This window comes from Erythrolamprus reginae, chromosome 2, assembly GCF_031021105.1.
Source record: "Erythrolamprus reginae isolate rEryReg1 chromosome 2, rEryReg1.hap1, whole genome shotgun sequence".
Lineage (NCBI taxonomy): Eukaryota > Metazoa > Chordata > Lepidosauria > Squamata > Dipsadidae > Erythrolamprus > Erythrolamprus reginae.
In genome coordinates this window covers 52395722-52410969 of record NC_091951.1, presented here as the reverse complement: position 1 = coordinate 52410969, position 15248 = coordinate 52395722, and the positions used below count along the sequence as shown (strand labels likewise).

Here is a 15248-nt window from a genome sequence, read left to right as displayed (position 1 = left end):
TTGAATAAGGTACATATTTGCAGGAAAGGCATTAAGAAATTACCTTCTTGACTATTAGTATCTCATGTTTTTGCACACTAAAGCTGATGCAATATTATGTCCTAATGCTAATGGATTGGGAGCTGTCCAGAATGGGTTGGAAGCTGGGTGGCTATATAAATGAGATTAAATAAATTAGATATTATAACACGGGTATCAAATATTGTTTATCCAGAATTATAATCTTTGGTTCAGTTGACTTGTTTATTCAGCTATTAATCATCTAAAGCATTTTGATTTAAGCTGGTCTTATCCTTACATTGTTTGCAAATCAGAAGTCATCTACCCCTTTTTCAGATATGTATTTAATGAGTTCAGCATTAGCAACAGTAATTGTTGATGTTAAAAGAAAGTGCATCCTTTTTTGTAATGATCAAGATAGGTTATTGTTTGTCTACTTTAACAAGATCTTTGATACTTCCCCAGGGAAAAACAATCATTTCTATTAAAGCTACTATTCCTCCTATTCTGTATATGTCACCTCTCACCTTTAATTTACTAATTGATGAACACATGGGGTTTCCAAATGTTTAGATCTGGATGGGAATTCAAAAAAACATCTTGGAAGTGAAAACAATGGAAACCTACTTTTGTAAATCTGTCAAGAAAACTACAGGAGTCAAGGGTATTGTTCTTTTCATCTAAAATGTTGATTGGGCATGTGCTTGTTTAAGAGGCATACAAGCAGCCACTCTCTACTGCCAAGATTGATACTCTCAGAAAATGAACCTCAAGCACTACAATATTCAGTAACTGTAGTTTTGCACCTCCTGCCATGAATGATCACAAGTATTTTCTGATCTATTTGGGGATAGTTTAAGTATGCAATGGTGAAAAATTGTGTTTATGATTTTTAAAAAAAACCCTCCAAACTGGTTTATAAAATATAATATATGAACAGGAAAGTGTATGGTTTCCATAGAAAGGCAGAGACCCAGCAAAACGTCTTAGCTTCTTAGCTTCAATCTAAAATTGGGTGTTGTAATCCATACAGTTCAGGTGTTTTGATTAGCAGGACTACATAGGGCAAATCTCATGCGACTAAGTCTGGAGGACTCCCATCATCAATTTCATGTTTGTAATTGAAATGATACTATTTGTTCACACCATTTTTTTAAAAAAAAAATTAAAAGGGTAAAGACACACACACTTTGGATTACAGTGTTGGCGATTCACAAAAGTCATGAGACAGCTTTCAAGTTATTCATAGTGTTTTTCCTTCAGGCCCGATGGAATAGGAACGGTAACAGTAGAAGAAAAAGAGCAGTTTGAAGAAATCAAAGAGCGTCTGCGAGTGTTGTTGGAAAATCAAATCACGCATTTTAGGTAATAATGACTATTTCAATTTCCAAATCAGAAACCATGTCCTCAAGTTTCCACTGTTGGAGTTAGCATGGCTTGCTTAAGTAGTAGCAATTCATTAAGGGTGCCTTCCGTCCCCTGTCCTATAGTCTCTCCTATATCTCGTATTTCTTCTCTACTATATCCTCTATAACCTTCATTGTGTATTATTGTGTATTGGACAAAATAAATAAATAAATAAATAAATAAATAAATAAATAGAATGCTTAGGAGAAGAACGGCTTATTTTAAGCTTTAAATTTGCCATTACTCCAGGGTGACCAGTTCCACTTAAATTTATCAATGGTTGAAATTGATTGCTATGTGAGTAACCTTCCTTTTAGGAATGGAAGACTTTCCTAAAGAAGACAGTCTTTAAAATTGTCTCTTCCTCTTCAAAGTCTCCTAACCTAAAACTCTTGTTGGGAGGGTTTTGTGATCTTTTTATCAGAATTTTGAGAAGAGGGAATCTAAAAGGAAAGAGAAATCTTGCTTTTTGCATCAGTAGAAAAAAGCCACACACACCCCCAAGAGGAAATACCCCAAATGTTGTACTAGAAGTTCTGAAGTTCTAGTAAACACTGAAGAAAGTAACTTACATCTGGTCCTCACACTTGTGATCATCACAGCTGTCAAGGTTCCAGGTAACATCCGAACTAAATCAGAGTCCGAGTCAAAGTACTCCTCAAAGTTCTGATTTATTTCCACAGCCATCCTGGCACCTACACTGGGAAACATGAATCTGAGTTTCCCACCCAGTTGAAAGTTCACATCCCTTGTTCCCCGCCCACAAACTTGTCACATTGCCCATTCAGATTGTGCCAGCATGCCAGGTCTTTCCTCTGCTTCCGCCCAGGTGGGTGGGCATAGGATAGCCTTGAACCATGTTTTGTGGCGGTATCTGCTCTCTCATGAAAATCATCCCTCCCAAGTTCCCATGAACAGCAGGCCTGCTATAGATTGTGTATTCTATAGATAATTAATTTATTAGCAACAGCATCCCCACAATCACATATCCAAAATTTGTGCAATTGGTAACCAGCATGTATTTACAATGGTTGCAAGATCCTGGGGCCATATGATCACCTATTTCACTGGCTTCTGACAAACAAAGTCAATGGGGGAGAGAGATTCACTGAATGACCAATGATTCACTTAACAACTGAGGCAAAAAATATGTGGTAAAATCAGGCATAACCTAATTAGCAACCACTTTGCTTAGCTATGTGTTGGTTGTTGGCATTCTGGTCCCAAGAGCCGCCATAGGTTGAGGATTGCCTATATTTATTAATTAAAACTGATGATAAGGAGATGAGCAGGTTTTGGCTCACATTTTATGTTTAAAACCAAAACAGATGTTTTCTTTATCTGGGGACAATGACTGGGACATAATATTATACCATGTTGTTGTCTGATGTTTTTTTTCTTCCTTCCTTTTGCCTATATCCTTATTACTAGCAAATTGTTTGTTTGTTTGTTTGTTTGTTTATTTATTTTGTCCAATACACAATGAGGGTTTTAGTGGGTATACACATAGTAAAATACATGATGAAGGTTATAGAAGAGATACTCATAGTAAAATATATCTAAGAAATGATAGAAAAGAAGGTATAGTAATGGAACATATCAATGAAAGAATAGAAGAAGAGATATAAGAATAGAAGAAAGGTATAGGAGATATAGGAGAGCAATAGGACAGGGGACGGAAGGCACTCGCCCCTTACTGACCTCTTAGGAAACTGGATAGGTCAACCATAAATAATCTAAGGGTAAAGTGTTGGGGGTTTGGGGATGACACTATGGAGTCTGGTAATGAGTTCCACGCTTCGACAACTCGGTTACTGAAGTCATATTTTTTACAGTCAAGTTTGGAGCGGTTAATATTAAGTTTAAGTCTGTTGTGTGCTCCCATGTTCTTTACTCTCTTTGATTCAAGCACAGAGAAGCCCATTTTCTCTGAAACAGTCATGCAGTTACAGTAATAATTGGTCCAAAAGTCTCCAATAATCAAATTATTAACTTGGAAGAGATCTGTACAGGATAGGAAAACTAGTACAATCATCTTGGTTGGTATTTCCTCTGCTCTACTTGTAAACATCACTTCCAGTTTGAAATCCTCAGTTGTCCCAGCTGCTTTCCTGATAGAACTCCAAGTATCATATCAAGAGAATGTATGTTGTAAGCACAAAATATATACCCATCCCTCAGCTAATTTGGGAAGGAATCAACATTGTTCATATTTATTGAAATGATAGTAGCACTCCACAGTCTCAACTTCATAAAATTGTAATGGTATAAATTATATGTGAAGTAATGCTGGATCTAGCCATGCCTCATTTCCTGTGTTTTAACCAAAATTTAAATGTATCTGAACCTTGTGCATCTTCATTCATTCGTTAAAAATTCTAGACTTGTTCTTTTCTGCTCTTCTTTTCTCTTTTCTTTTCTCTTTTATTCTTTATTTATTTATTTTTTCCTCTTTCTTTCCTGGGCTTTCAAAGAGTCGTAAATTTGGATATTTTCTATTGTTAAGGGCAGTTATGATAAAATGAAGTTTTTGTTTTGGTTTTTTTTAAAATGAAAGTAGGAATGTGTTTTCTAAGAAGGGACTGAAAACATGATGGCATAGTTAAGAAAAACAGCAAATAGCCAAGAGAAATTTAGATAGCTATAGCATCTTAAATATAAATGAAAGTGAAGAACATTATCTAAAATCCGGATGATAGTATTTGGAAAGGAGGTAGCACAGGATGAATGATATGTACCAGAAAATAATTGAATGAATAATTTGAAAAATTTGATTAATTTGACTAAGAAATTGGCATTTGATATTGTATTGCATTATATTTTAATTTGAGGTATGTAAATTGGAATCTCTGCAAGGTGTGAAAAACAATAAAAAATTTATAACCCCCCCCCCAAAAAAAATTCTAGATTTTTCTAAAAAGACATTAACTTAAATGTTCAACTCAGATCCTGTAGTTTCTTTTAAACCAGTGTTTATTGACACAAGAATTCAGATGAAAGTAGGCAGGGAAATTGATGCAGCTATATAATGTAAATATGTGGTAAAAAAAAAAGTATTAAAAACTATGTCTTATTTCTAGGTACTGTTTCCCATTTGGCCGACCAGAAGGAGCTTTAAAAGCCACATTATCACTCCTGGAACGGGTAAGCATAAGATCAATATCTCATGAGCTGCCACAAAGGACAGGGGATCAAGCTATTCTCCAAAGCACCTGAGGGCGGGACAAGAAGCAATGGATGGAAATTAATCAAGGAGAGAAGTAACTGAGAACTAAGGATGAATTTCCTGACGTTTAGAACAATTGATCAGTGGAACGACTTGCCTCCAAAAATTGTAAATGCTCCAAAACTGGAAGTTTTTAAGAAGAGGTTGGACAACCATTTGTCTGAAATGATATAGGGCAGTGATGGCAAACCTTTTTTCCCTCAGGCGTTGAAAGCACATGCGCACACGCTATCACACACGTGTGAATACCCATACCCATAATTCAATGTCTGGGGAGGGCAAAAACGGCTTCCTCCATCCCCCAGAGACCCTATGGAGGCCAAAAATGGCCCACTTCCTGACTTCCGGTAGGCCCAGTAGACCCATTTTTTGCCCTCCCCAGGCTCCAGATGCTTCCCTAGAGCCTGGGGAGAGTGAAAATGTCTTCACCCATCCCCCTGGAGGCCCTCCAGATGCCAAAAATGCCCTCTCTGAGCCTCCATGTGAGCCAAAAATCATCTGGCTGGCACGCACATGCGCACTGGAGCTAACCTAGGGCAATGGCTCACATGCCGGCAGATATGGCTCCATGTGCCACCACTTGCCATAGTTTTGCCATCACTGGTATAGGGTTTCCTGCTTGAGCAGGGACTTGGACTAGAAGATCTCCAAGGTCCCTTCCAAGTTTGTTATTTTGTTAAGATTGTTGAAAAGGTAAGGCAATGAGCAAGTTTACACATTTGGCCATCTTTGTCTACTAGGATTTAAATTGGTTTGGATTATATTGGTTTGAAGATAGGAAGTTAATTTGCCTCTCTATCCTCTTGGAAACGATGACTAGGAGAATTTTTTTTTCTCCGTGTGTGCATAATTGTATTAATCCTACTTTCATCCTAAGCATTGTAGACACTAGTTCAGGGCTCACCAATCTTGGCAAGTTTAAGACTCGTGGGCTTCAATTCCCAGAATTCCTCAGCCAGCAAAGTAAAGCTGGCTGAGGAATTCTGGGAGTTGAAGTCCACAAGTCTTAAACTTGCTAAGGTTGGAGATCCCTGAGCTAGTTTACATGGTTGGACTTACTCAAGTTGTCCTTCCAGGAGTTATGGTCCTCCCAGTAGCTCCACTGTATCTGAAGTAATCGACCTATCCATTCAGTGAAGCTTCATATATAGAGAGTGAGCTGTGTTTCGATTATGGTAGTGCACAGAATACTGAGCTACCTTTCTCCTAAAAAAAAAGAGGCTTTATTTCATTGTGGAGAGCGAAGGCTGCTTTTGCTCAGCAATACACTGGGGAGAAAACTATTCTTTCCATAAAAAATTGATTCTAGAGGCAGCCGTGGATAGATTCAAATAGATTCTTGCGCAGCCATGGATTTGATTCAAATCATCAGCATTATGGAAATTTCTTCAGGAGGCTTGCTATTCTAAAGGATGGTTGCATATAATTAAAACATTCTATAAATCATAGAAAACCAATCTGTACTCTTATCACATAATCCATGGTATTTTATCAAATGGAGCTGTGACTTATTTTTTTTTACGGATGTGTACATTAATGCCATATGCAGGGCTGATTTCACAGCCATAAATTTCTTTGAAAATGTAAATACCAGAGACGTTCAGTTTACAAATCACGCAGTCCTGTAGCATCTTAAGAACAGTATTGGTTATTATGGCTGGAGTTTCATCAACTGAGTCTACGGAGAGGGGCGGCATACAAATCTAATAAATAAAATAAAATAAAATAAATAAATTGGTGAAATCAGACGATATTGCTCTATTATGTTGCGGTATAAGAATGTAATTAAATTCAAATTTGGTCAAAAATCTAGCTTGGTAAAGGTGAAAGGAAATCGTGACTTTGAGATGTCATGCGTAAACGTTTTATAAAATGTGCATCTTATGTAGATTTGTTGCACATCCTTCATCCTTTCATGCTTCAAAACATAAATGATAAAACCAGAGTGTGGGCCTCAGAGGCCCAGTCCCAATGTTTCAAAGACCAATGGATAAGACTACTGCTGTCTTTTTTTCTAGCCAGGAGAGGGAGACAAAGGGCATTGGGAGGGTAGATTATTTTGCAAATAATAATAATTAAGAAGACATAATAAATCAATGCTTCCTTATGTCAAGGTTTTGATGAAAGACATAGTTACTCCTGTCCCTCAAGAGGAGGTAAAAGCTGTCATCCGTAAATGCTTAGAACAAGCTGCATTGACTAACTATACCCGGCTATCAGAATATGCAAAAATCGAAGGTAAGGTAAATTTAATTTTTAACTTCAATGTTAGCGTCCTCTTTCAGCGAAGAAGATTTTTAAAAGCTGTGTTAAAAATAAAGATCATCTGCATATATCATTGCCAGATAAGCAGACGTAAATAGATTTTTTAAAACATAACGCTAAATGGAGAATAGAATAATCTTGCAAAGAATAGAAAAAGAAATCTGTCATATATTTTCCCTTACCAACTCCCCCCCCCAAAAAAAAACCAAAAACAAAAAGAGAGAGAGTGAAATCAACATATCACTGTTTGTGACAGTGGGCCCACTGGACAACTGAATTAGCAGAATGCTCAGAAATGTTTGCACTGCATTCGTTTCTTTAGAAGCTAATTAAAAATGTCTATTTTTCCCTGGATAATGCTTGCCACCTTCCCTTTTTGTATAGCAGCTCCTGTCAAGTCAGTTGGCCTTGTGCTGGCTTCAGATCTCATTCTTGTCACTCTAAATTTGCCGCAGATGATATTGCTGACCTTTTACATTAGGAAAGAATAACAATTAGTGACCAAAGACACATGTAGCCATCAAAAAAGACATTTTAAAACTTGCTTGAAGATACGCTTTTGGCAGGAATCTAATTATACATGCGAATAGATCTTTAATGCATTCATCAATTTTCATTGTTACTCGGTAGTTGCTGAATAGTAATGTAAAACTCCGGTTAAATATCTTGCTGTGAAATGTGAAACGTGGGATCATGCAATATGGATGGTGGTTTCTTGTTCCTGTAAGCTCAAGCTTTACTGTGTTCACTTGGAGGAATAACACTGGCAGAATGAATATCACTATTCAATTTCTTTTTTCTAGTCCTTGCTTGTCAGAAGGTCTGTTGTGATAAGTCACATATTTCCAGGGTCTGTACACTGATATACTTCCTCTCTCTTTCAATGTTTTTTCCCCCATTGACAATGCAAATTGTGTACCAGTGGTAATGAATTCATTGTTATGCATCCAGTGAGAAACACTTAAGAATTGGGCACTAAAAGGATGTTTATCAACTCTTGACTCCATAATGAGCAGTGAAAATAGAGAAGGGAAGCAAGTCTCTTGAGTGCTGAGCTATCAAGCAATTTATCCAAGCCTTCTACTTCACGGGTTTTAATTGGTGAACTCTGTTACAAATTTCAATGTTTAAATCTGCTTCATGAAGACATGGGAGAACTCCAGTAGAAAAAAGCACCTTTGGGCTTGTTATTTTTCCTTTTGAATAGACCCTGGGCTCTGTATAACCCTAACTAACTTTGTCGGTAAGCTGTGCCTCTCTTCTTTCAGATATATCTATGCAAAAACAAACTTTATGATCTGTAAGTAAAAATGCATTCATTTCCCAAAAATGTAGAACAGTTAGCGTGTACTTTCCTTTTGTGCCTCAATTCTTCTTGATTGTGTTAATTCTCTGCCCTCTTTTTTTGGCACTGTGACTTTAGGTCTGGGAAACTTTGAAGCAACAAACTTTTTTATTTTAAGTTTTCCTCTCTTCTTTCTCTCTCTCTCTCTCTTTCTTTCTCTCTTTTAAATCCAGCTGTTGTTTTCAGAGAAGTACTTTCATCCCACACTACCTGCTCTCTTCTGCTTCTCCTTTTCCTTGTTTGTGGTTGGTTCAGCCACTTTTTTATGTTGCCTCTAGAAAAAGTGGTTGCGTCAGTTTCAAAGCATGCTGGGATTGTTAATTGAAACAACCCAACATCAGCAAGTTGCATGCCTCAGGTTTTCTCTCATGAGCATAGTCCACTCACTAGGAGATGCTTTTTAAAATTGTTTTTAACTTTACATATACATATATATATATACACACATGTGCAATTTGTGCAATTTGTTTCCTAAAAGGAATCTATTCATTTGGAAATGAAATGCTTTTTATTCTGTCTCAATATCTAGATTACGTTAAAATTAAGATAAGTGACGATGATTAGCAATGCTGTTTGAGGCTATGTTTATGAAGAAATACCTGTGAAAACCTTAGATACTAAAGGCTAAACTCCTTAGTATCTCGGAGCCTTAAATCAACATAATTCTATTTCCTCCTGTTTGTGATGTTCTGATCATTATATTTCTACCAAGAATTCAGAACAAACCCTTAGAATCATGGGCACAATCTCTTTTGTGACTCATGAGCATGCTGAATGGTTAATCCAGTAAACACCCAATTTTAAATCTCCTTTTTTTCCTATTATTTTAATTTTATTTCCTGTATGTATCCCCAAATATTCTACAGCTACTTTCCTTTAAAGCTAATGTAAAGTTTTCCTCTGACCTATGACCTATAACCTCTTAACTTCTGACCTAAGCCTCTTGCATGCCCAAATCCTCTTTTATAGGGAAAAAGAGAGAAATGTATGAGCATCCTGTCTTCTGCTTGGCCTCTCAAGTGATGGATTTAACCATTCGTGAGTACCTTCCTTCCACGTCTCCATGCTGCCTTCACTCTTCTCCGTTTTCATTTCCTCCGTCCAATCCAGAGCCAAACCAACTCATTTTCCTCGCTTTGAGTCTTTTAGCATTGGCTTGTCTGTTGCCTCTGTCTGTGAAAGCCCACTTGTGAGAGGTCGAGTCACTTTTTAATCAACCTAAAAACCAGGTTAGAAAAATCCAGCCGGGTTGTTTTGGGTTTTTTTGTTTGTTTGTTTGTGACAAACTCCAATTTGTCTGTAAGTTTTTTTTCCGTTCTTTCTGTCTGTGACCTGAATGCATTTTTACTTTGCTTATGTGTAAACCCCAATTTGTAAACACTTGTCACTGGTACACAATCAAAAGGGAGTTACCACACCGGGGTGCACGGAGTTACAGTTGAGCTACGAAACATTTCCTGAATGTTTTTGGTTTCTGAAAGTGTGTAACAAGCTCTGCATAAAAACCACCGAAAAACATCCTCGTTGGACATCAGCTCTTTCACGTCTCTTGTCTGTTATTTCTCAAATAGAGTGCTATTTTTGGTTTCTTTCAATAGCAACCTTTGAATGGAGCATATTTTATGTATATTCATTTGCTGATCTAATTCGCAGTATGTGTTTGCAGAGGGAAACCACTTCAACACTCATTTATTTTTCTTTGCACAATGATTAAATTCTTTCTTGGCAAGACACATGGTATTATGATCTCCATGCTTTTGGGTGGGCGGGAGAGATTGGGCAACTTCTTTTCTTTATGAATGTCATATATCACACATAACTGGGGGCATTTTGATCCACTTGCTCATTAATTCTGCATATCTGTTCTTGTTTCTCTCTTTTTCTCCTTGTTGCTTTCTCTCTCTTTCATATAGAGAATCAAAAGGATGCAGGTGAACATCTGTATATGAATTATAAATTGCTAGGATTGTTGAGTTTTATATATATTTATATATATATATATTTATATATATTTCTTTTGGTTTTTTTCAAAGCTCCTTAAGATATGTGCTCCGTATAGAGAAACATTGGAGTTGCAGTAATCCTTAAGGAGTTAATTTGTGCTGTCTAACTTCATTTAAGTAGTATTGTTCTTTCCCCTTACATAAATTTACACCGAAATAACAATGCAATTTTCTTAGCAGTGAGGCACAGTCTAACAAAGAAACTATTCATTCATACACACACACACACACACACACACACAGACACACACACAAAACCTAATATACATAGTCGCTTACATTTTGGTGCCCCAAAATATTAACAATCTGACTTTTTGTTCAAATCACTGTTTGATATATAAACTAATTCTCATTTTTGTTTTTCACATCTTCTGTTTTGGCCCCATTTGGGTAGAATGGTTTCCTTGTTAATGTGTAACTAACAACAGAGAGAAGTCATGTTTGTCGTAATTTTTTTGTTTGTAATGTGGTGGTGTTATACAGCAAGGAAAACAGTTGGGATTTTTTAAAAAAATCTTTAATGCTCCCTCAAATCTTTTAGACCTCTGTCATGACTTCTGCATATAAGTACCATTTTTCTGAAATGTCTTAAAATTTTAACCGTTACTTTTAGCGTCTCCTCTTAGCCTTTTTCTTTGTGTTTTCTTGATTTTGAACTGTTTTGGCAGGAATCACTTTTTGAAAGAAGAATTAAACAGAATTTTTTTGACCAGCTTTTCCTCAGGTCACATTTGAGAGAAATAGCTGCAACTTGTTCAGTGTGAATTTTATTTTTAATTTCACAGGCATTCTCTGATACCACAACAAACTGCATTGTACAAGGAATACAGGGTCACTGAAATGAAGAGTAATATACCCCATTTAACTGAGCAATGCCTTGTCCCTCTCAAAAGGCCATAACAATAAAAGCGCTCTGACTTGCCATTCTCATCAGCAATTTCATTTTAAACAAGTGTCCACAGCCATGTGCAATTTATACTGATAATATGTGTCAAGGAAAGAAAGTGCTAGGTGTTCTGCAGTCATCAATGTCTAGATGGAGACACTGCACATGATTAGTGGTGACCCCAACAGGATCAGGCATCCTAACTTGTAAAAATGCCTCCATCTGATTAAATGTTGGTGGATTGGCACTAGACATGGATGAACCTCGGAAAGAATAGTCAATTATGAGAAAATAGCCTTCACGCAGGCAAATCTCATGAAAAGACTAAAATAATGGCACTGTTGCTGTGAATCATAAACATGTCAAGAAACCTGAATATCCAGGTCACTAGACTATTTTTATTTCTGGGGGGGGGGGATCACCAGATATGTCCATAATGGTTAATATCAACAATGCCTGTGAGAATCATCCATCTCTAGCACTTGAGTGTTTGTAGTAATATGTGGAAGCTGCATCACTTGTCTTGAGACATTAATATAATATTATTTATTTGTCCACATTATATTTAGCTTTCAAAAGGCTACGGTTAAAAAAGTCATGACAGATGTTAACAAAAATTAGCGGCATTTTAGCCAATCCATTGCAAGCACCATCTTGATATTTTTTTTGACCTGGCCTTGTAGTCACACCTGTTAGATTACTTTCTAGTCCAGAAACCTGTGCCCTGAAAGCTTTAAGGAAGTTATAGAATTGGGCTCTAACACAGGGGCGGGTTCCTCTTACCTTTCCTACCAGTGTGCATCACAACATTTTGTGCATGCACTCTCGCTAAGCTCACATGCGTGCACATCCCCTTGCGAGATTTTACTTTTGTGCATGCTCAGAGACCCAACCCCCCCCCCACAATAATTTACAAAAAATAGATGGTGGCACATGCGGATCAGCAAAAATAGCACTGGGGCCATCATGCCAAAATTGTGTCATTGGTGGGCCAATACTGGAGCGTGCGCACTGGATCGCATTGGTAGGAACCCACCTCTCCTCTAACATCAGGAAAGGTTGTGTGAATTTGTTAAACTATATTCCCCATGCATTTATTTCCAACTTCCAGTTTGTGGACATCATACGAACATATGGTGAAGATTTCCATATGTTAAAACATTGTTCTAATTTTAGAGAACATTCTTTATTTGGAGTTTTCTTTTTTTCCATTTCAACCACCTTTACGGCAGCTCTCATAAAATAATTCATGGCATTAAACTTTGCGACTAAAATTCTAGAGTAATTTGAATTTTGGTTGTACTGATTTGCAAAGAAATACAAGGTTTAGCAGATCCTGAGGATTAGCAGATTTTGAGAGTGTACTTCTGGATTGATCAGAATTTGATATGAGTGATTTTACAGTGGCTTATACTAATTAGAATTTGTAGGCTACTTTTTGTTTGTATACGTGAGTCAGTGAAGGGCTACCAAATTTTTTACTACCACACTGTGGGCGTGGCTTATGCAGGACGCCCTGCATTTTCTTTCAACATCTTTCAGTGCAAAATGGGTGCTCTGGGATGGAGCTCCATTTTCACTACCCCACTGCATCCCCCCACCCTCCCATCCGAGCAGTAGCCCAATCCTGATGAGAGTGTATGTCGACTTCAGGTGCTTGGGAACTGACCACATTTACATCTGTTTGCAATATTCTGCAGTCACATTTTATGATGCTTTTGCTGAAAAACAGCATTTACTTCTGGTTTCAGGGGAAAACAGCCCAGGTGGACCATTGATTTACTTAATGACTGTTGGTTTGTTGTGTGTTCACTTAGCACTTAGTAGTTAAGCATGGTATATGCTTAACTACCACCAGCAAAGGGTTTCCTGCTTGAACAGGGGGTTGGACTTGATGGCCTGTATGGTCCCTTCCAACTCAAATAAATAAGTAAGTAAGTAAGCAAGCAAGCAAGCAAAGCAAGCAAGCAAGCAAGCAAGCAAGCAAGCAAGCAAGCAAGCAAGCAAGCAAGCAAACAAACAAACAAACAAACAAACAAATAAATAAATAAAATGTCCATGGAGATTTTCAGTCATCCAAGTCATGGTTATCCCAAAGGTGCTTTTTCAAGAGACAACTGGACTATCTTGTTCTTTTTTTCTTTGAAGACATTTCGCTTCTCATCCAAGAAGCTTCTTCAACTCTGACTGGATGGTGAGGAAATGGGTTTTATATTCCTTCCTTATATTCCTTGTGGATAGCTTGTCATTTGCCTTCTTTGAGGGAGTTGTTGAGGCTACTTGGGGGTTTATATGTATCCTCAGAGTCACCTGTGTAGTGCAAATGGGTGTGGAGCCTTCTGGGAAGTAGTGAAAGGACTATGTTGTGGACTGGGTATAGATGATGTCATATTCCCCCCCTCCTCTGTGGAGAGAGGGCTGTACAATTTTGACATAGGCTCGGTGAAGGGCTCCATTTACCTTTTCCTACTGGTACCGGGATCCTGAGGCTAGCGTGGTTGCGCGTGTGCCCAACAAGTGCACTTGTGCTCCTGCACAAGACTTCACTTCTGTGCATGCACCCGAAGCAAAATCTCACATGAGGAGGTTCATGCGGGCAAGACTTTAGCAATTTTCACCTTTTTTTGCTTCTCATGCAGTGGCGCGCCTATGCCGGCATCCAGAGCCCACTAAAATGTCCTACCAGATCACCGATCCCATTTACTGCATAGGCTCCACACCCATTTGCCCTACTTAGGTGATCCTAAGGACCTCCGGGTGGCCTCAATAACTCTCTAAAAGAATACAAATGACCAGCAGTCTGCAAGCAAAATGGATCCTTCCATTCCCCACGTCCAGTCAGAGCTGAAGAATCTTCTTGGATGAGAAATGAAACCTCTTCAAAGAAAGTCCAGTTGCCTCTTGAAAAAGTACCTTTGGGATTAAAACCAGCATTTAAAAAAGGTCATTTAAAATGTTATCTGATCACTTGTTTTATGACCATCACCATTTATGGCCGTGATGGTCAGGTTCCATTTTGATGTTACCCAAAAGCTACCTGTAAAAAAAAAAAGGATGCAACACAAATCTAAAATGTAGTAAACCTCCACTAACTTGACCCAAGACCGTTTTTAAAGGGGAATATATAACTAGTGTCATTTCCAGCATTATGCTCTAGAGTCAAAAGAAAGATACCGCTGTGTTGTGTTATAAAAACACAACACATTTCTCCAGGATTATAGGGGCATAAATTGTAGGCATAACCATATCAAGGGCATTTTTAACTGTGTGAGTTGAGGAAAAAGAGTCTGTTAGAATGGAATGGAGTGGAGTGGAGTGGAATGGAATGGAATGGAGTGGAATGGAGTGGAATAGAATGGAGTGGAATAGAATGGAGTGGAATGGAATGGAGTGGAGTGGAATGGAATGGAGTGGAATAGAATGGAATGGAGTGGAATGGAATGGAATGGAATGGAGTGGAGTGGAATGGAGTGGAATAGAATGGAGTGGAGTGGAATGGAGTGGAATGGAATGGAATGGAGTGGAATAGAATGGAGTGGAATAGAATGGAATGGAGTGGAATGGAATGGAGTGGAATGGAGTGGAATAGAATGGAATGGAGTGGAGTGGAATGGAATGGAGTGGAATAGAATGGAATGGAATGGTATGGAATGGTATGGAATGGAATGGAGTGGAATAGAATGGAGTGGAGTGGAATGGAGTGGAGTGGAGTGGAATAGAATGGAGTGGAATGGAATGGAGTGGAATGGAGTGGAGTGGAGTGGAATAGAATGGAATGGAGTGGAGCGGAATGGAATAGAATAGAATAGAATAGAATAGTATAGAATTCTTTATATATACATTGTTGTGAGCTGCCCCGAGTCTTTGGAGAGGGGCGGCATATAAATCTAATAAATTATTATTATTATTATTATTATTATTATTATTATTATTATTATTAATTATTTATTGGCCAAGTGTGATTGGACACACGAGAAATTTTATGGACAGATGGACAGACATAGTAGTTATTTGCATAGCTGCCACTGATTGGCTGACCTAGCAGCTGGAGAAATTAACTCCTGTCAGTGGCTAGCAGGCTTCAGGGAAGCCCTTGAAAGTGGCTTTCCTGTAGCC

The 15248-nt window shown here is 37.9% G+C and overlaps 1 protein-coding gene across 3 annotated transcripts in view; it reads left to right on the top strand.

The window, feature by feature from the left end:
* Window positions 1-15248, top strand: part of CADPS (calcium dependent secretion activator) — a 526173-nt gene that overhangs the window by 354228 nt on the left and 156697 nt on the right. The window contains exons 14-17 of one of the 3 annotated variants that reach the window (XM_070738154.1): window positions 1264-1365; window positions 4488-4551; window positions 6748-6871; window positions 10157-10174. In XM_070738154.1, coding sequence (XP_070594255.1) covers window positions 1264-1365; window positions 4488-4551; window positions 6748-6871; window positions 10157-10174 — 308 coding nt within the window. Of the gene's footprint in view, window positions 1-1263; window positions 1366-4487; window positions 4552-6747; window positions 6872-9212; window positions 9282-10156; window positions 10175-15248 lie in introns of all 3 variants that reach the window. The other 2 variants (XM_070738155.1, XM_070738156.1) reach the window with 2 other exon arrangements.